Genomic DNA, 21907 nt, shown 5'->3' on the forward strand with positions numbered 1-21907 from the left:
TTGGTTTTTGAGAACTTGTTTCTCTTGTTTTGTCGAGTACTCGACTTCTGGTGCAGTAGGGATGCCCGGGTTTAAGACCTGTTGGTCCTGCCGTCGGAACATGTCAGTGGCGGACCCACACAACGTGTGTCTCTTCTGCTTGGGGCACGCTCATGACCCCGAGGCGTGCCCTGATTGCCGGGACATGGCGCCGAAACCGATCGAAGTCCCGCTCCCGTGGGAGGTCGAGGGACCGGTCGCGGAGCCGACACCATCGCTTGTCAGAATCGGGGACAGGTAAGTCAATGCACCATAAAAAGTCGAAGAAGCTATGTCGCTCTTCCCCTACCCCTCACCGGTGGTGGTACGCGGTGGAGGAGGTGGGCAGTCACTCCCCCGGGGCACCGTCGGAGCCTCCGTTGTTGCCTGCGGTCTACCCACCTTTTCCAGGCCCGCAGGCGACTCCGGACAAAATACAGGCCTTCCTGTCAGCTACATTTGTTTTGCCCATCGGGTCACTCTGGAGCGCCTTCGGGCCCCGAGGACCCGATGGGTGGGTCTACCCCAGTGCTGCCGCCTTTGGCCGGGCTACACCGCCACGATACCCTGAAGCACCGCTGCCTACTCCGGCCCCAGCGCCGCCGCCGGCTCTGGGCCCCGGTCTGGGTGCCTCCGGCACCACCGATGGCTCCACCCTAGGCGCCTCTGTCGCCGTAGACGACGCCGGACGGCGCCGAAACAGGATTGGTCCATTACCCCCAATTCCATTTCTTGGTGGGGAGTTTGCCCCTTTTACCCGGGCACCTCGTCCTTACCGGGCGTCTCAACAACCGGTGGACGAAGGTGAGTACGGGGAGGGGTCTCAATGCGAGGATGAGCCGGACTGGGATGATGATGTAGAAGGTCCAGTGGATCTCGATTTCTCTCCACACCCTGGTACGTTATCCCCCTCTTCCATGGCTACGGAGGAGGTTGGGACTTTTTTCGTGGTGTTGCGTAGGGCAGCTGAGGCTCTTAACCTCAAGCTCCCCTCTGTACCTATCAAGACCAATTTCCTGACTGAGGTGCTGCAACTGGCATCCTCCTCCGTGGACCCACTGCTGCCCTTCGACAACGCACTTACTGACGTCCTGTTGAGCACCTGGAAAAAACTCAACACAGGGGCTCCTGTGGATAAGGTGTGGTGCGCCACCATCGCCTGACGCCAGGCGATCCCAGCTTTCTCACACAACACCCAACGCCTCAGAGTCTGGTTGTCCAGGCCGCTGCCTCGCCGAGTGCCTTTCCTTCTGCTCCTCTGGACAAGGAATTTAGGAAACTGGAGCAGTTTTGGGAAAAGATTTTCACTTCTGCCAATTCTGGGTTGCGGGAGGTGAATATGGCGTGCCTGTTGGGCCGCTATTCACATTCTGTGTGGGATATCGTGGCACAGGTGCTACCTCAGTGCCCGGTAGAAGCTCGAGCGGTGCTCTCCCAGTCCGTTACTGAGGGGAGAGATGCTGTTAAATTTACTATCCGGTGTGGCCATGACACGACCGATTCACTCGGCAGGGCACTTTCTTTAACCAATCAATCAATGACACTTATAAAGCGCGCTACATACCCGTAGGGTCTCAAGGCGCTGGGGGGGGGGGGGTGTCGCTACTGCTCGAATAGCCAGGTCTTCAGCTTCTTCCTGAAGGAGAGGTGGTCTTGGGTCAGGCGCAGGTCGGTCGGGAGGGAGTTCCAGTTCTTGGCGGCCAGGTAGGAGAAGGACCTTCCTCCTGTAGTCGCTCTTCGGATGCGGGGGACGGCGGCGAGGGCGTGGTTGGCTGATCGGAGGTGGCGCGTGGGAGCGTAGAAGTTGACTCGGCTGTTGAGGTAGCTCGGGCCTTGGTCGTGTAGGGCTTTGTGTGCGTGGGTGAGGAGGCGGAAGGTGATTCTCTTGTTGACGGGGAGCCAGTGAAGGTCTCTCAGATGTCCGGAGATGTGGCTGGATCGTGGGATGTCGAGGATGAGTCTGGCTGAGGCGTTCTGGATCCGCTGGAGTCTCTTCTGGAGCTTGGCGGTGGTACCGGCGTAGAGGGCGTTACCGTAGTCCAGTCGGCTGGTGACGAGGGCCTGGGTGACGGTCCTCCTGGTCTCGGTGGGGATCCACCAGAAGATTTTCCGAAGTATGCGTGGGATGTTGAAGCACGCCGAGGAGACGTTGTTGACCTGCCTGGTCATGGAGAGGGAGGAGTCCAGGATGAAGCCCAGGTTGCGTGCATGGTCTGTCGGTTTGGGTGCGGTGCCCAGGGCGGGAGGCCACCAGGAGTCGTCCCAGGCGGAGGGTGAAGAGCCCAGGATGAGAACCTCCGTCTTGTCCGAGTTCAGTTTCAGGCGGCTGGTCGTCATCCACTCGGCTACCCCTTTCATCCCTTCGTGCATGTTGGCTCTGGCGGCGGCGGGGTCGTTGGTCAGGGAGAGGATCAGCTGGGTGTCGTCGGCGTAGGAGATTATGCTGACGTTGTGTTTGCGTACGATGGCCGCGAGGGGGCTCATGTAGACGTTGAAGAGGGTGGGGCTCAGAGATGATCCTTGTGGGACGCCGCAGATGACTTCGGAGGCCTCTGACTTGTACGGTGGTAGGCGGACTCTCTGTGTTCTTCCGTCGAGGAAGGAGATGATCCATTCCAGCGCCTTGTCCTTGATTCCGATGTTGCTGAGGCGCCGTACTAGGGTGCGGTGGCAGACCGTGTCGAATGCCGCGGAGAGGTCTAGGAGGATGAGGGCCGCTGTTTCTCCATTGTCCATCAGGGCTCGGATGTCATCGGTGGCGGCGATGAGGGCGGTCTCGGTGCTGTGATTGGCTCGGAAGCCGGACTGTGAGGGGTCGAGGGATCCGTTCGTCTCGAGGAAGGCGGCCATCTGCTTGTTGACGGTCTTCTCGATGACTTTGGCTGGAAACGGGAGAAGCGAGATGGGGCGGTAATTCTTGAGGTCGGTGGGGTCCGCTGTTGGTTTCTTGAGTAGAGCGCTGAGTTCGGCGTGTTTCCAGCTCTCGGGGAAGATGGCGGTGTCGAAGGATGTGTTGATGATCTCTCGCAGGTGGGGTGCGATGACAGCGTCGGCCTTGTTGAAGACGTGGTGAGGGCAGGGGTCGGTCGGTGATCCGGAGTGGATGGAGTTCATCGTGCGGGTGGTGTCTTCGGTGCTGATCGGGGTCCAGGCGTGGAGGGTGGTGGTGGGTGGGGGTGGTTGGACGGTCATGGTGTGCGTTGGTTGGTTGTTGAAGCTACTGTGTATGTCCGTGATCTTGTTGTGGAAGTATGAAGCGAGGGAGTTGCAGAGGTCTTGCGATGGGGTGATGTCGTTGTTTCCTGCGCTGGGGTTGGAGAGCTCTTTCACGATGTTGAAGAGTTCCTTGCTGTTGTGTGCGTTGTTGTCCAACCGGTCCTTGAATGCTGTTTTCTTGGCGGCGCGGATCAGCTGGTGGTGTTTCCGGGTGGCAAGTTTGTAGGAGGTCCTGTTGTCCGGTGTCGGTTCCCTTTTCCAGACTTTCTCGAGGGCTCGGAGGTTCTTCTTGGAGCACTTGAGTTCGTCGGTGAACCATGGGGCCTTCTTGCTGCCGGGTCTGCTAGGCGGGGTCCTCAGCGGGGCGAGCTCGTCCGCGCAGTCGCTGATCCACTTCGTGAGGTTGTCGGCGGCCTGGCTGGGGTTCGCTGAGCTGGCAGGAGGGTGCTGGCTCAGGGAGGTGGCGAGCTGGTCTGCTGTGATCTTGTTCCAGCTTCTGTGGGCGGCTTGTTGCTGGTGTTGGTGGGTCGTCGTTCTCTTGAAGGTGAAGTGGACGCAGCTGTGGTCCGTCCATTGAAGCTCTGTGGCGTGGCTGAAGAGGATGTCTGTGCTGGATGAGAAGACGGCGTCGAGTGTGTGTCCGGCGAGGTGGGTGGGGGTGGACACCAGTTGCTTGAGTCCCAGGTTGGCGAGGTTGTCGAGCAGGGTGCTGGTGTTGTGGTCGTTGTTGTTCTCCAGATGGTAGTTGAGGTCTCCCAGGAGGATGTAGTCAGCGGAGGGGAGGGCATGCGGGCTGACGAAGTCGGCGATGTCCTCGCTGAATTGCGTGCGTGGTCCAGGGGGTCGGTAGATCAGGGTGCCTCTGAGGGTGGTGTTCGGGTTGGTGTGGATCTGGAAGTGCAGGTGTTCGGCGCTGGTCAGGGTGTTGTCGGTGCTGGTCGTGATCCGGATGGTGTTTCTGTGGATGATGGCGATGCCTCCTCCCATCTGGTTGGCGTTTCGGTCCCTCCGGACGATCTTGTAGCCCTCTGGGATAGCGATGGCGATGTCAGGAGCTGAAGAGGCGTTCATCCAGGTCTCCGTGAGGAAGGCAACGTCCGGGGCTGTGGCGTCTAGGAGGTTCCAGAGTTCGATGGCGTGTCTGTGGACGGAGCGGGTGTTGAGCAGGATGCACTTGAGGTGGGTGCTGCTGGTGTTCGACTTTGCGGGTGCTGGTGTGCGGCTGGTCTGGGTGCAGGAGAGCTTGCAGGCGTGGCAGCTGAAAGGTCCGTGGGTGCATCGTGGTGTGGCTTGGTGGCAATTCGGGAGTCGGCCGGTGTTGAGAGCGATAACGGTGGCGCTTCGCCGTTATGCTTGACTCAGAACAACTGGCTTCTCCGGAGATGTCCAGAATACTTTGTTGGATATGCCCTTTGATGGCACACGCCTCTTTGGAGACCAGGCGGATACCACCCTGGAATGCTTTAAGGACTCTCGGGCTACGGCCCAGTCCTTGGGTCTCTACACCACACGCACTCCATCGGGGTCCGCTTTTCGCTCCTTTCGGAGTCAGGGTCGAGGCGCCCAAACGCGTTCCTTTCAGGCACGCTGGCCTGCGCAGCTACAGTCTCAGCACAGCCGTGGTCGTGGGGCCCACCGTGGTGGGTCCCGAGGCCAGCGGGTGGGTCAATCCACCACCGCCCCTGCCACCACCGCCACAAAACCTTCCTAGTCCGGTGTTTCAGACCCATCAGACGCCAGTGAGCGTCAGGATTCGCCATCACCTCCCCAACTGGCGCACTATCACCTCGGACAGGTGGGTTCTACAGATAATCTGAAAGGGCTATTCCCTCCCCTCGAGTCCACCCCTCCAGCCATGCCACCTCAGTACCACCGCATGTCGGGGATCATTTGGCACTTCTCCAGCAGGAAGTTGCGGACTTCTTGGCCAAGGGGGCCATTAAGCGTGTTCCGGCGCCAGAAGTAGGTTGTGGTTGTTACTCCCACTACTGCTTGGTTCCAAAGAAGGACAAAGGTCTGCGTCCTATCTTAGACCTCCGGAACGTCAATCGCTTCCTCTGGAAGGAGAAGTTCAAGATGCTCACGCTTGCTCAGGTCTTGTCTGCCCTAGACCTGCAAGAATGGCTGGTAGCGTTGGACTTGCAGGATGTTTATTTTCATATCCCCATCCTGCCAGCCCACCGGCGTTACCTGCGGTTCACGGTAGGCCACAAGCACTTTCAGTTCACCGTGCTTCCTTTCGGCCTTACCAGCGCCCCTCAGGTGTGCACGAAAGTGATGGCATTGGTCGCAGCTCATCTGTGCAGATCAGGGGTTTCAGTCTTCCCCTATCTCGACAACTGACTGTTGAAGGCGGGCTCGCCCCAGGCAGTCGTCTCCCACCTACAGACTACGGCCGACCTTCTGCATTTGCTGGGGTTTTCCATCAACGTGCCAAAGTCGCACCTGATTCCCTCTCAGAAGCTCCTCTTCTTCGGAGCGGTTGTGGATACGGCGCAGTTCAGGTTTTTCCTCCCGAACAGCGAATCCAGGACATTCGGGCTATCATTCCGATCTTTCGGCCCTGGTCCTGGGTTTCAGTCAGGCAGACCCTGAGGCTGCTGGGCCTCATAGCCTCCTGCATCCTGCTGATCAATCATGCCATATGGCATATGCGGGCTCTGCAGTGGGACATGAAGTTCCAGTGGACGCAGCGTCGGGGAAATCTGTCCGACTACGTCCAGATCTCAGAGGGCACTGCACAGGACTTGCAGTGCTGGCTCACGGACCAGCGTTGGGTCAGCGGCAGATCCCTCTCCCTTCCCCAAACGGAGCACAAAGTGATGACGGACGCGTCCCTCCTGGGATGGGGCGACCACTTGGGAGAGGCAGAGATCAGAGGCCTCTGGTCTCCGGCAGATTCCAAGCTCCATATCAACCTTTTGGAGCTCAGGGCGATCCTACTTGCACTGAAAGCATTCCTTCCCTCTGTCAAAGGGAGAGTAGTGCAGGTGTTCACCGACAACACCACCACCATGTGGTACTGCAACAAGCAAGGCGGGGTGGGGTTGTGGACCCTATGTCAGGAGGTTCTGTGTCTCTGGACGTGGCTGGAACGTCAAAGCATTTCCTTGGTGGTTCAACACCTGGCAGGTTCCCTGAACGCTAGAGCGGACGAACTCAGCCGCAGGTGCATGTTGGATCACGAATGGCGTCTTCACTCTGAGGTTGCGCAAGGTCTCTTTCAGCAGTGGGGAGAACCTTGGTTAGATCTATTCACCACCGAAGAGAATGCGCAATGTCAGCAGTTCTGCGCATTGGAGTTTCCAAGGCAGCACTCGCTTGGCGACGCTTTTCGTCACGAGTGGAGTTCCAGTCTCTTGTACGCCTTTCCGCCTATACCACTCCTGCCCAGAGTGCTGCAGAAGATCAGTCGCAACCGGGCCCACGTCATTCTTGTGACTCCGAACTGGGCGCGAAGAGTATGGTATCACAAGCTACTCAATGTGATTGTGGATCCCCCGATCCGGCTGCCTCTTCAGGAGGATCTCCTGTTGCAGCAACAGGGGACGGTACTCCACCCAGACCTGTCCAGCCTCCACCTCCTTGCATGGAGATTGAGCGGCGACAGCTGATTCCATTTCACTTGCCTCCCGAAGTCTGTAATGTGATTCTGGCAGCCAGGCGTCCCTCCACTAAAACGGTATACACCTGTCGGTGGAAAAAATTTGTGGCATGGTGCACAGCGAAATCTGTAGATCCTCTTGCTGCCCCACTTTCTGAGGTCCTTTTGTTCCTTCTCTCCTTAGCCCACCAGCAGGGCTCTGCTCAGGGCACCATCAAGGGCTACCTTTCAGCCTTTCTTAGGCTGCCTGATCAGCCCTCTCTTTTTAAGTCCCCTGTTGTCAACAGATTTCTCAAAGGCATTACTCACCTTTTCCCTCCTGTTCCTTTTGTGATGCCTCAGTGGGACTTGAACCTGGTTCTCACATACTTAATGTGCGCTCCCTTTGAGCTTCTTCATAACTGTCCTTTGCGGTTATTGAAAAACTGTCTTCCTGGTGGCCATCACCTCCGCTAGGAGGGTGAGTGAGCTCCAGGCTCTTTCCTGTAAACCTCCTTTCCTGGCAATTCATCCGGACCAGGTTGTGCTTTGACCGCGACCCTCATTTCTACCGAAAGTAGTCTCTGCCTTTCATCTTGGGCAAGATGTCACTCTGCCCACTTTCTTTCCGTCTCCGCACCCTTCAAGAGAAGAGGAGACGCTCCATCGTCTGTATCCAAAACGTGCACTTTCGTTCTATCTGAACCACACACAACAGTCCTGGGTGGATAACCAGCTCTTTATTGGCTACATGGGTGCCAAGAAGGGCCGGGCTGTACACAAGGCACTATCCCCCGTTGGGTTGTCCTGTGCATTAAAAAGGAACCTCCGGTAGGACTCCGCGCCCATTTTACCAGGGCGACGGCAGCTACTAAAGTAGTGGGACGTTGTGTCCCTCTGCAAGACATCTGCATTGATTAAAGATCAGGAGGCGGACCACTTGCGTGAGTCTCCCGATATTTTTACCTGTAAAACGATCCTTATAGTGTGAAACTAAACGAACCTTTATTTGAATATTTGACTGTGTTTTAAATTTTTTTACTGAATCTGATTACTGTGCTGGTCACTGGGGGGAACAGAGCTGTGTTCAATGCTCTGTTGCGCGCCCATTTTTGCCACACTTCCGCTTTACTGAAGCACCAGGTCAGCATTCTAGTGGCTGGACCTAGGCGGCTCCTTCCTCCCCATTCTGCTTCAAAAGCGCGTGATGACGCGACCGCGCAGCATTGATTAAAGATCAGGAGGCGGACCACTTGCGTGAGTCTCCCGATATTTTTACCTGTAAAACGATCCTTATAGTGTGAAACGAAACGAACCTTTATTTGAATATTTTACTGTGTTTTAAAAATTTTACTGAATCTGATTACTGTGCTGGTCACTGGGGGAACAGAGCTGTGTTCAATGCTCTGTAGCGCGCCCATTTTTGCCACACTTCCGCTTTACTGAAGTGCCAGGTCAGCATTCTAGTGGCTGGACCTAGGCGGCTCCTTCCTCCCCATTCTGCTTCAAAAGCACGTGATGACGCGGCCGCGCAGCGGGCGCGCCGCTAGAGCGCCGAAGGCGCGCCTAAGGCATGCCCGTATGCGCCCGTCCGCGCCCAAACAGGCACCGGGGCCGGAACCCCTGCATCTCCCCCATCTTGGCAGTATCACTACTCGTCCCTTCAGCTTAGACAGCTCAACAGAACCCCTGACCCCCTCTGTATGCACTCCATATCTCCTGAAAAATTCTATAGATACTGCCCAAACTGTAATTCTACTCTCACAAATATCCGATCCGAACCCTCTTCTTGCTCTGACCATTTCAGATTTCTATTACTAAACTGCAGATCCCTCCCAAAACACTCTACAGAGATCTGGATGCTCCTGACAGACTTAAATCCAGACACTCTATTCCTGACGGATACCTGGCTGAACACCAGCTCGGAACCTGATATCATTCAAGCCCTCCTCCAAGGATTCACCATTCAAAGAGCAGACGTTTAACAGGAAGAGGTAGGGGGATAGCAGTTATTCACAAAGACAACTACACCTGCCGCTTGCTCGGCAATCCAGTTTCGGACTGTGAGAGCGCTCATTTTATTATAGAATGTTCACCTCGCACATCTTTCTCCGGTATCCTTGTCTATCGCCCCCCTGGCCCATTAGGTTCCTTTCACCAATCCATCCTAGAGGTTGGATCTAATCTCGCTAGCTCTACACCCAACTTGACCGTACTCTGGGATTTCAACCTTCACTTTGATGCGAAATCTGCCGCCAACGCAACAGAACTTACCAAGGATCTCACAATGCTCCAACTTATCCCCAGAATTAATCTCACCACCCATGTGAAAGGCCACCTTCTAGACCAGGTCTTCTCTAATCTAGAAAACCTGCAGGGGTCAGATCCCTCTCCTCTTCCATGGATAGACCACTCGCTGATTGATTTCACTTGGTCCCCACAAAATATTAAAACCCCCATACTTTCTTCCTGGACACTCGGTCGCTGCTGGTCTAAACTTCCCCTAGAGGAGCAGATCCAAGTGTTGGAACAAACTAAACCTAAACCCAATCCATGCCCTATCATGGCAAACAACGATTTTCATTATTGGATAGATAGACCAATCATTGGACTTAGTCCTCCCCAAAACAAAACTCAAAAAAAAAGAAGGACCTCACAACTCTCCGTGGTTCAGACCTAACCTTCGCATCCTAAAACAACAATGCAAAATTAAGGAAAGACAATGGAGGAAAGACTTCCTCCCATCAAACAAAATTGAATATAGATCAACTATCCACAAGTATAAAGCTGAGATCAAAAAAGCTCAATCATCTTACTACGAAGATAGGATTTTAAAAGCTCAGAACTCGTCCAGGGAAACTTTCGCCATAATTAATAAACTCCTTAAACTTCCTGCTCCTCGTATAACATTAGACCCCACTGGACAACGTTGCAATAAATTAGTGCAATTCTTTTATGACAAGGTCAAAGAAATCGTCGAACCCTTCCACAGAGGGATACGGACCCAGAGCTGCCCATCAAGTCGGCCTTATCTAACACTGTGCCCACCCTTGAGTCCTTCCCCCCCCTCTGTCCCTGGAAACTCTTATGGCCCTATTGGTCTCCATAAAGAGTGGTTCTCCCAGGGACTCAGCCCCCTTGAATATTTTGAAACAGGCAACAGGTACCTTAGCCCCGTCATGCTCCAACTGATCAATACGTCGCTCAGTTCCAGAATGGTCCCTCCAAACTGGAAAAAAGCCATGGTTAGAGCCCTCCTGAAAAAATCTAGCCTTGACCCCACCAACCTATATCCCTTCTTCCTGCAGTTAGCAAAATAACAGAAACATTTGTCAATCTCACCTAATCCGATTTCCTTGAATCACACAATCTCCTCCACCCATCACAAAACGGATTCCGCCCCCATCAGAGCACAGAGTCCGCCCTACTAGCAGTCACTGAGGAATGTAAAGAAATCCTCGATGCAGGAGGATCCACAGCAATTATTCCCCTTGACCTAAGCGCGGCATTTGATACCGTAAAACATTCAACTCTTATCCAGCGCCTAAGGAAAATTGGTGTTACGGGCATCGCCTTACAATGGCTCCGCTCCTTCTTAGAAGGAAGATCTTTCCAGGTCTTTGAGGAAACCACTCTCACCCCTCCAGTGCCTCTACCTAGCGGGGTCCGACAGGGCTCCTCACTTAGCCCGACACTTTTCAATGTTTACATGTCCCCCCTGGCTGACATCGTAGCCCCCTCAGGAATCCGCATAGTGACTTATGCGGATGATACACAACTAGTGGTGGCTCTTAATCTTCTCGATCCCAACGCTAATAAACTCCACTCTTGTCTGGAAGAAATTTCCAAATGGATGGACCTATCCCAGCTTAAACTAAATGGGGTAAAAACCGAGAATATGATACTAGGGAACCCGCGCTGCTTCCAGTCACACCTCATGTGGTCTTCCGTCATGGGCCCCCCTCCCTCCCCCAAAACCGAGATCAAGAGCCTGGGTATCTGGTTAGATCAGGACCTGAGTTTCAGGACATAGGCCAGGAAGTCCGCAGCTACCTGCTTCGGGTTGCTTAGAATGGCTCGTAAAGTTCTTCCCCTCCTGCCCTCCTCAGCAAAAAAAGTCATGGTACAATCCCTTATTCTTTCAAGGCTGGGCTATGGAAACGCTCTTTATTTGGGCTCCCCTGCATCTGTTATCTCCAAACTTCAACTAGTCCACAACTGCGCAGCCAGAATACTTACAGGCTCCTCATCCAGACAATCAGCCAAGCCCTCAATCCAATCCCTTCACTGGCTCCCCATGCTGGAACGCATCAAATTAAAATCTCTGTGTATTGCGCATAAAACACTGCTTGGGACGGGCCCTCCCATTAATTCATCCCTCATCAGTCGCTATAAATCCACTAGGGAACTAAGGTCTGACAATCTCCATCTGGTAAAAGTTCCCAGAATACAAAAGTCCAGAAGTGGAGGGCGGCTTTTCTCCTACAATGCCTCCAAGCTCTGGAATTCCATTCCACTTCAGCTTCGGACAACTCCCAACCACATGGCCTTCCGCAAAAAACTAAAGACTCTGCTATTTCCTTAGTTCGGCTTCTGTTCCTTGATCATATCTATAGCGCTGGGACACTCCCGGGTAGCCATGCGCTCTACAAATGTCCTTTCATTCATCTGTCAGGTGGCCACTTGGGCCTCGCTGCATACTTTCACTAAGCACTATTACCTTGACAGTCAAGTACGGAGAGACTGCTTCTTTGGCCGTTCGGTTCTCCGTGACTTTCTGTTGTAATCTCACTTCGCAGACCCACCACCGGGATTGGTATTGCTTGGGTATGTATTCTAAGGTAAGGAATCTATCACTAACGTGTCTCTTTCAGATGCACAAGTTACTTACTTGTGTAACAATATATCTGTAAGAGACATTAGTTAGTGGTAGATTCCTTACTGCCCGCCCATCCTCCCCATTCTGTGAACTGTTCTCTAGGGTTGAGGTCATCGCTTTCAGGGCCCTAGTTCTATTGCACCAGTAGTCGGTCTCTGGCATGACTCTGAGTTCCTGGCGCAGGAGAATTTGTGTACAGAACTGACGTCAGCGCGCGTGGGAGCGTCTCAGTAGCTCCGACGACATCATCTCTGCGGCTACGACGCCAGTGACGTACGCGGAGCCGCACGACGACGCTTGCCGATGCGCAGGGGTAGTGCTGACGAAAACGTTCTGGATCCAGTCTGACGCCTGGGGATATTGTAAGGAATCTTTAAATAACTAATGTCTCTTACAGATATATCGTTACACAGGTAAGTAACTTGTGCTTTCCAACCAGTGGCATTAAACATCATTAGTCACTGCCTTAGACCAAAATGTTTACTCCATATTCAGGATAAATTGTAAGGACCTGATACATTTTATGTATTACATTTTCACTTCTGTCCCCAAAAATAATATTTTGGCAGCATTCCCAAATCCTGATTTTGTAGAACAGGATGTAATCGATTAAGGGAAATCTGCCACTGCGGTAGATTATCCACTGTTAAAGTGTAACATTTGAGGTAACCATAAGGGTTTTCCCAGGGTATAAGAGGTAGAATGTCCATTGGCAATGTGATTGATGCAGGTATACTGGAACAGGTGTGCAGATTGGATCTCACATTGCCTCAGGCACCACCATATTTAAGGGGATGCAGGGGTGTTAAAGAAAGGTAACTCCAACATACAAATATAGCTCCCATGTGGAGAAAGAAATAGTTTTAGTGCACCTTCTTTAAAATGTCCTATTTTTCCAAAGGCAAAAATTAATCTAGTTTAAGGTTAAATGAACACTGAACAATGAAAGTTTTGTTTTGTGAATCCCTAACTTTTTAAAATTATTTTTGTGATTCCTCTTTGAATTCTCTAAGCATTTTGATTCAGTTTTTGGTGAAATATAATTTACCAGGAGCTGATGGTATACTAATGCAGATAAAAAAAATTGGTAGATCTAAGAGCAGGTACTTTGCCTATGACAGGACACTATTAATATCATATCAATATATAACCATAGATAGCCAGTATATTTTGCAATCATGCTTGATAGCGTATGGTTATAAGTAGGTCAATCTTTTCAGTTTTGGGTATAAACCAAGACCTTTTCAATTTACTAAAACTAAATGCATAAAAACATTAATTATTAGGGCTTTCAGCCAGCCCTCTTCACCTATTGGTCTGTTTTTGTGTCATTCACATTTTATTTTTGCAGCATATAGCATAGGTCATTTGGACAGCCACCTCCAGCCATTGACTAAATTCACTGTGAGTGACAGCATCTTCCGTTTCACAAAGAACACATCTGCACACAAAGTAGTTCCCTTCATTGCCACAGACTACTATGGTAGTGTATGTTTTCTAGACCAAAAAACTATTTCTGCTTTTAGCCAAAGATTTTAATTATATTGGCATGGGCTGGACTATTCACCCAACGATAAAGTTTTGCAAAGGCCATGGCGATGCAAAACAAGTAACGACGATCACCTTCGCCATGTTTGTTTAGTTTGGCATTGCTATTTTCACCAAGCAGCATTTATTTATTCCAAAGCCGCCTGAAGGCAATATTTTACCAGGGGCTGACGTGCACAAAATGGAATTGCTGGCTTTGGAATAGGTTAGGCTGGTTCCTGCTGCTTCAGGAAGCTAGTAGAACTTCTCCTCTCATTCTTTCACTGATTTAGGTCTCGCCTGAGCCAGTGCAGGCGCTGCACTGCGAGACATTTAGTAGGTGGGTTTCCAAAGTGCTGCCACAGGCTTTTGGTGGCCTAAAGCTTGCATGCACGTGAGCGTGCACGCGCGCAGCCACCATCTGTCTTTCCTCCGCTGATCACAATCACTTTCACTTTTGCCGCGTGGCTGTGTCACTTTCACGGCCGCGCGGCCAATGGTGTTTCCGGATGATCCTGGTATTCTTTTTTTGACAAAATGCGCCTTCCTTTGTCTGGCTTAAGTCCTCATGTCATTGTTTAAAAATAAATTATATATATATATCCATAAACGTTTGAGTATAACACACTCTGAGGTCACAGATACACAAGCCAACGCTCCAAATTATAAAGGGGGTTTATTCAATTCATAAACCTTAACGCTATACTCGAAAACCTTGTTGGATATTAATTGCCGGTCTACTCCGCCGGTCTGCGCACAACCCCTCTATGGGCAGTGATTTCCGGAAGGAGTTTGTGCTTTCATAGAGAGAGTACGCTGTTTGACAGCCCGTTCAACTGTTTGCTTTTCCATGGTTCTCATGCTTCGCCATTGTTTGGATTTGCTGTTTATGTGTGCCTTCCACGTCTAGTGTTTTTTTTTTTTTAAATGCTCTCTTTTTTGGGGGGAGAGGGGAGACCCGGTTGTAAATTGCTGCCAGCCCCACCACCTTACAAAAAAAAAAACTTTTGCTCTACTTTTTAAAATCTTTTTTTTAATTTACCTGCTCCATCTCAGAGTGATAAATGAAAAAAATATTACCCACACCAATTTGTAGGTACACGTGTAACAGTGCACGAATCATTATACATATACGTGGCTACAACAATCATACAACTTTACCTTTGTGCCTTTTCTTTAAATACTTTTTTTGGTCTATGCTTCACAACATCTTCACTGTGTTGTACAGCGTCACGAAAAGGCTTTGGCAAAACTATTAAGTGCCTGCGGCGAGACCTATTGGCTTTGCCAATGCTTGTTTTGTTAACATCTGTGTCCTAATCCATGCACGAAAGGTCATAGAGCTGCCATGGAGAACCAGAATGAGGCTCCTTTCACTACAGTTTCCGTTTCAAAATCTTCTCGGTTACAAGTTTTCTTGCGCCCCGTCTATTATTTTGTATACCTGGAATACAGTGATCGAGCCAATAACTAATGTGTAGGACCGAAAGTGGGTGCTACATGTTTCAGCAGAACCGATTTTATAGCGAGTCTGCCTGTGGACGTCTTATGTTTCTTTGTCACTATTTGTCCATTCTGCATCATGTAGATATTTTGACTTTATTTTCTCAATATTCGCCCCTGCCCCTATCTTTACCCCCATAATGCAGACATCGGGTGTGTTCCTCTCTTTGTCGTTTCCATATCCGAATTTCTTCTATTCTTCCTCTCATATTTCTTACTGCCAACTCTTTCCCTTTTGTTTTTAGTGCCCTCCACGCCTGACGCTCTCTCCTAACTATTCTCAACAGCGTTGCACTCCTTTGTCCCTATATCCTCACATTTCACAGACCGCTGTTTCTCCCCACCCCTCTCCTTTGCCTCTCGCTATCTGTATGTAAATATATGATGTATGTAAGCGGTGTCTGTATAGCACCAATCTTGCCTAAATGCAGTGAAGATCTGTACAGCCATTGAATGACAGGAAAGGTGGCTGAATCCTCTCTTCTTATCCTTTCACTCTCACGTTTTGTCTTATTATTCTTTCTTTTACTTTTCTCCTAATTCTCTTGTGTTTACTTTGCCATCAGAGACATGGTTTAAAGCAGTAGTAATATAATACTGTAATTATTTAAACATGTAGTGTTAACCTCGTGGTTTTAGGGATTGAAGTGAAATTCAAGTGTTAAATTCTCATCTTCATTTAGTGTGTACTGATAGTAGTTTACGTGTTTAATGCGTGTTTAGACTATTCATTTGTTGTTAAAACTGCAATGACTCCGGACAAATAGGGCACCTGTTGGGCTTGTGAATGATTAAGCAATTACACAATATCATTAAGACTGCTTAAGTGTTTTTAAACTACACCAACTATGCTTCCTTGTTGGAGCCACATTGTAGATGATGGGAACATAGTAAACGTAGGATTAATAGTAAGTGGCAAAAGCTTGTGAAGCAATTGTTTCATTTGGTTTATTTTCTCCCAGATCACCCACGCTCCTGTGGCGACAGAATCCATGAAAGAAGAGATTCTCGACCCCAGACGCCAGACACTGATGGGTCTGAAGTTCAAGATGTGGTGGAGCGCACCTCTTCTGTATCCAATGTGAGCGGAGCAGAGTATAAGATTTCAGCACTATCTTCTAGGAATCCAAGAGGAAAAACTCGTCGACCAAGGTCGGCTAGTCCACTTCCGCCCCCTACTAACACAGTAACAACGTACCCTTTTGCAGCATTTCTTCCTACGACACAGCCAACGGACAATTCAGATGCCCAAACATCACTTACATCTCCCACTAAATCAAACACAGAAATCCCTACAACAGCGCCTCGTACTATGGATCCAAATGTAAAAAAATTACTGGCTCTATATATGAAAGGGTGTAAAACCGCCTCAAGAGATTCTACAAGAGAACGCCCTTTCAAAGATATAAAGAAGCCACAAATTCCAGTGAAACCACTGTTCCCCGTTACTACCACAGATACATCAAATCCAGTGATAACATTTGGTACTGGGATCCCGCTTTCAGCCAAACATGATGTACGGTTGTCCGCCATCTTACCTCCTCAAGTCACAACAGCGGTCAAAGTGGATTCTTTGGCAACAGCCAGCATCATGGCTGATACAACGAATAAAGGAGATGTTCATATATCTGTGAGCTCACCATCTCCCCTTAATACAAATGACGTTTCATTGCCTGGGGTAATGGCAAAGACTGGTACTCAACCAACAAACAAACCATCTATGCCAACATCAGTAGATGCTTCCCCTCCTAAGGCAAAGGACATGAAGGATCTTACTACCGCGTCTCGCATCAACATGCCAGACAACAGCAAACCACCTACGAAGGCATCAGTCGATGCACCCCCTTCTCTACCGATGTGCACAAAGCAACCAGTACCACCACCTCGTTCCAGGTCTCTGGACACCAAAACATTGTTGCGTACTTCAACTCCTACCCCTACAATGCCTACAGGAAACCTGGGATCAGTAACTCCTACTTTGAGTGGTCCTCCTACTCTGAGCTCCACTAACAACATTTCGGCTGACCTCACAAACCCTGTGACTGTGTCTCCACCTCCAACTCCACACACATATAAATCACCTGTGCATCCTTCTCCCGCTCCCCACACTCCTGTTTCCAGAACAAATGGTCAGCCCACATTTGTACCAGCTGAAGAATATCCACTGAGAGCTCCTGTGCACCGAAATGAATGGGATTCAATTGATTTATTTGAGGATAGCACACAGGCGCCTGCACCAAAAGGTAAGAACAATGCCTTTATTTCAGCCTTGATTTTGCTGTTGGCGCTAAAGCACATTGCACCCAGAATATAGCACAAAAACAGTGCTGCAAAATGACCTACGTATTATCAGCAGAGTGATAATGTTCTATGTTCACAAAACATCAGTGTCAGTCTGAGAATGTATGCTGCAATTGGGCAAACTATTCGAAATTGTGAGTGCCAGAAAACAGAAAGTGACTGCTGCAAAAACCAGGGGTAACAGTTGAAATGTATAGATACATGCAGTAAAAACACGATGAAGGCACACTCTGTGGTCCAGATTATAATCTTCCCCTGCCTGACTTTCCCTGTCTGCAATACTGAAGTTTGTTTTCCTTGTCAAACTAAGGCCAGAACTTTTCTTGTACGTTTGCCTTATCAATGGTTGTGCGTAAAGGGAAGTCTGGGATGCACAGTCGCTTGCTGTGCAGTCTGGAAAAAGAAAGGGCACTCAAAGGCAGGCTAAGCATTTTGCCATTGTGGCAGCTGTCTTTTCACTAGAATACTTATCCCACTTCAATGTCTTCCTGTGTGGTGTCCATCCCCCTGCCAACCTCAGCTAGCATCATTGGTTACTATTATAGGTGTTGGCCACACCTTTGTATCTAAAATGCCAATGGACAAATCCATAACATTGACTTACTCCAACTACATGAGCTCTGGTGCTTTCCTTTTCAAGGAGAGGCTGTGGTATGCAAAAGGAGTAAATCGTCAAGTGCAGGTACAGAGAACCAGTGAGCACTGGTACAGTTCATGTACTTGTTAGCGTAATGAAAGAACCCAGCCCATAACCAGATCTTAATAGCATTTTACGCTTCTCTTGTGCAGCATCCTGTGGAGCATGCCAGAAGAAAGAGGCTCATGAATGTGAATGAGCTACAGCTACAAAAGGATGGGGATTTGCTCTCTGAGCAGTAGTTAAGGGAAAAATAGAATGTTAATAACCAACGTCATCATCATTTTAGTTTTCCGTTACCTGGTGTGGACGGGGCTGCTCTGCTGACACAGCAGGGGCCAGAGTGAGGAGTGGGTTGCCCACTCAAAGTGCCAATGAATGTTTGGCGGGCAGTCTCAGGCCGGGCAAACATTCATGCGCACTATGCATGTTCTCCACCCAGGCTGCATTGACCCTCCACCCCCTCCGGCATGTTTGAAGCTTAAAGCCTCTCTCTAAAATGAAACCTGGTGTTAAATGGCCACTTTTAAGAGTAATCATAGGTCTTATGAAGCACTGTGGCGAGGTCTGAGAACACAGTGGTCTCTTTTTTTTTTTTGTCAAAATTGTTTTTATTAGCCACAAGTGAAAGAATGACATACAAACCATGCCATGGCAAAAGTGTCGTAGCTGCATGGCCCAACCAACGAGAGGGAATACAACCACAATGCACCCGCCCGTAGTCAAACCCACAAAAGGGCAAGCCTCCCCCATCGTAGCAGTCGCTATAGGAGGGTTACAGAAAAGTCAAGATAAGAAGGGGAAGCAAGCCCGGGCAACGTGCCCCAGAGACCTTCAACGAGCGTCCATCAAACACTAACAGTCCCGTGCTGGTCCGGCACTACAAAAGGCTGCGCCAAACAGTCCCGCTGGCACCCTGGCATAAGGCTGCATTTGCAATTTACCCACATCCCCAATTCCCCTCACCCCCCTCCCTCCTCCCCCACCCCAACCCCAAGTCTGGAAAGAACCAGAAAACCGAGAACAAGGAGGGAAAAGAAAAAAAAAAAAAGAAAAAAAAAATGGAGAGAGAGAAAGAAAAGGGAGAAAGATGGAGACAGGGGGGGGACTCCGGTCGCCGGACCCGAAGGTCCGCCGCTATGTCAAGGGAGGAGAGACGTCCGTCCCACGTGCAGACCCATCAGGGGCCCACCCAGGAACCCCCGGCACCACGGGGCACACAGGCAGGGGGTGTCACCTAAAACCACCGCGGCCAACTACAATTGGAACAGCCGCAGGCCCCTAAGCTGAGGTGGACAAACCGCCGCCGGCAGGCCTCTAGAAAGAAACTTCACCAACGGACCCCATTTGAGCTCAAACGTGGCATAGTCGTCCCTGAAGATATCCGACATTCTCTCTAAGCTCAAGAGTCTCTAGAGGCGGGCATGCCACATCGAGGCCGTGGGCGCCGTCTGTTTCTTCCAGTTGGCCGCAATGGCCACCTTCGCCGCCCCCAAGCACAGCCACATCACGGCCTTATCTGCTCTGGTTTGGTAGCACAGGGAAGGATCTCGAAGGCCCAACAACGCCGACGCCATGGAGGTGGGGATCGGGTAACCCAACATAGATTTAATGTGCGCCAAGATCTCTTCCCAGAAGGGGCGGATCGTAGGACACGTCCACCAAATGTTCTCAAAGTCCCCCAGCAACCCACAACCCCTCCAACAGCGATCAGAGGTGCCTGGAAAGATACGCCGCAGTTTATCTGGGTACAGATACCAATCCACCATTACCTTCGTGTGCGCCTCCCGTAATTCTATCGAGTGGTTGTGCTTAGAAATATCCGACCATAACGCCTCCCATTCCTGTTCCTCGAGTGGTCGCAGCAGCATCGCCTCCCATTTAGCCTTATATCGCGGTGACGGGGAAACTACAGTGGCCACACGGTGGCCGTAAAGAAAGGAGATTGCCCCCCTCATGGCCGTGGTAGTGCGCACAAATTTTTCAAAGGGTGTCTGGGGTCGGTGGATCGCTGCCTGGAGCTCCCGTGACTGAAGCCAATGCTTAAGCTGGAGATAGCGATAGTGTTCGGTGTGCGGGAGGCTGAAGTCAGCCCTACATTCGGAAAAGGTCATCAACCGGGTCCCCTTAAAAAGATGTCCAACCATTAAGCACCCCCCCTCCTCCCACGCAGCGAATGGCCCTCTGAGAAGCGCCGGGGGAAAAGCCGCCAGCCCATGAATAGGAGTGTGAGGGGAAGGGAAAGAGGTCCACCGCTCGTCCGAGGCCAGGGTGTCCCACACCCGCAACGTGGTCCTAGTGGGTGTGCTGATGTACGCTTTTCCCGGTCTATCCCGTTTCGGGCGCCATGCCAGATCCCAAATCGTCCGACCCGCCACCGACCTGTCCATATGCAGCCAATGTTTATCCGATTCCCTCTTCGACCATTCTATCAAAACGCGCAATTGAGCCGCCTTATAGTAGAGGTAGAAGTCGGGGAGGCCTGCCCCGCCCGCAGAGCGAGGCCTCCGCAACAAGGAGAATGCCAGCCGTGCTCTGCCCCCTTGCCAGATGTAGCGGGAGCAGAGGGAGCGCATAGTCGAGAAAAAGGAACGAGGGACCTCAATGGGGAGGGCCTGGAACAAATGGAGCAACTTCGGCAATATCGTCATTTTAAGCGAGTGAATTCGCCCCATCCAGGAAATAAATAGGTGCTTCCAGCGCGCTAATTCGGCCTTGATTTGTGCAAGGAGTGGGGGGAAATTGGCCTTATATAGGTCATCGACTGAGGGGTAAGTTGAACTCCCAAGTATTGGAGCGAGGTAGCCGCCCAGCGGTACGGTGTGCACCGCCGAAGGCGCGATAACTCCTCGTCTCGAAGCGTAAGATTAAGGATGTATGACTTGTCCTGGTTAATCTTGAACCCCGCCACACGCTCATAGCGCTGCAGTTCGGTATGGAGCGTCGGTAGCGACACGAAGGGGTCAGTGAGGGACAGAAGCACGTAATCCGCGAAGAGGGAGATCTTATGGTCCTCCCCTGCGAACGGAATACCCGCGATCTGCGGATTAAGTTGAACGGCCATCGCCAGAGGCTCAATGCTCAGGGAAAACAAGAGGGGGGACAGAGGGCACCCCTGTCTGGTGCCCCTCGAGAGGGCGAACGGGGCCGAACCGGTCCCATTGACCTGGACTCGCGACGTAGGGAGTCGATAATTGGCCCGAACCATTGCGATAAAGGCGTCTGCAAAGCCCATCCGCCGCATGGTGGAAAATAGAAAGCCCCAATCCACCCGGTCGAACGCCTTCTCGGCATCCAGCCCGACCAGGACGGCCGGCAGGTGACGTTTAGAAGCTTTTTCAATAAGATGCACTATGCGCCGTGTATTGTCGTGCGTTTGCCTCCCTGGAATGAAACCAGATTGGTCGGGGTGGATCAGGGCTGCCATGAGCGGGCTGAGCCGAGCCGCCAAAATCGAGGAATATAGCTTAGCGTCTAGGTTCAACAATGCGATCGGGCGGTAAGAAGAACAGTGATCCTTGGGTTTCTCCGGCTTGGGGATGACCGTAATAACCGCTTCAGCCATGGACGTGGAGACCGCCCCCTGAGCGACGATAGCGTTAAACAGCGATTGAAGGCGTGGGGCTAGGTCCGGTGTGAAGGTACGATAGAAAAGGGCTGTAAGGCCATCGGGCCCAGGAGCTTTATTCAGTTTAAGCGCCATTATGGCCCTGGTAACCTCCTCTAGGGAGACGGGAGCGCAGAGGTCCGCATTGGCAGCCGCGGTAACTTGAGGGAGTGGTAGCTCCCGCAGATAATCGTCCTGTGCTGGGCCGTCCAGGGAGTCCGCCGAGTAGAGCTCACTATAGAAGGAGCGGAAGCAGTCCGCCTTGCCCGCGTCCGAGTGAGCAACCACGTCCGCGGCATCTCGCACCCCCTCGATATATTCCCTGTCCCGCTTAACTCGGAGCTGCCTGGCCAGATGTCTCCCCACCTTGTTCCCCTGGCTGTATGAGGTGTGACGTAGCCGCAGGAGGGTAAGTTCGGCCCTGTTAGCGTAGATTGACTTGAGTTTGTCCCTCAGCGCCGTAAGGGGTCGCAAAGTAAGGCGAGAAGGCTTAGCCTTATGGGCCTGTTCCGCTGCCACTAACTCTTCCTCCAGGCGTTCTCGCTCCGCTGCGCGCTGCCGGTTAAGCGCGGAGTTGAGTGCGATGCACTTGCCCCTGAGTACCGCCTTGAAGGCGTCCCATCGCGTCTGCTCCGA

At 51.3% G+C, this 21907-nt stretch overlaps 1 protein-coding gene across 2 annotated transcripts in view; it reads left to right on the top strand.

The window, feature by feature from the left end:
- LOC146854283 (zinc finger CCCH-type antiviral protein 1-like) overlaps positions 1–21907 on the top strand; it is a 201564-nt gene that overhangs the window by 130520 nt on the left and 49137 nt on the right. For both annotated transcript variants that reach the window (XR_014981197.1, XM_085652064.1), the window contains exon 5: positions 15689–16969. Coding sequence is in view for 1 of the 2 variants with exons in the window: in XM_085652064.1 (XP_085508190.1) it covers positions 15689–16969 (1281 nt within the window). In the remaining variant the exon portion in view is untranslated. The remainder of the gene's footprint in view (positions 1–15688; positions 16970–21907) is intronic.

The sequence above is a fragment of the Triturus cristatus genome, chromosome 4_1 (assembly GCF_964204655.1).
Source record: "Triturus cristatus chromosome 4_1, aTriCri1.1, whole genome shotgun sequence".
Taxonomy (NCBI): domain Eukaryota; kingdom Metazoa; phylum Chordata; class Amphibia; order Caudata; family Salamandridae; genus Triturus; species Triturus cristatus.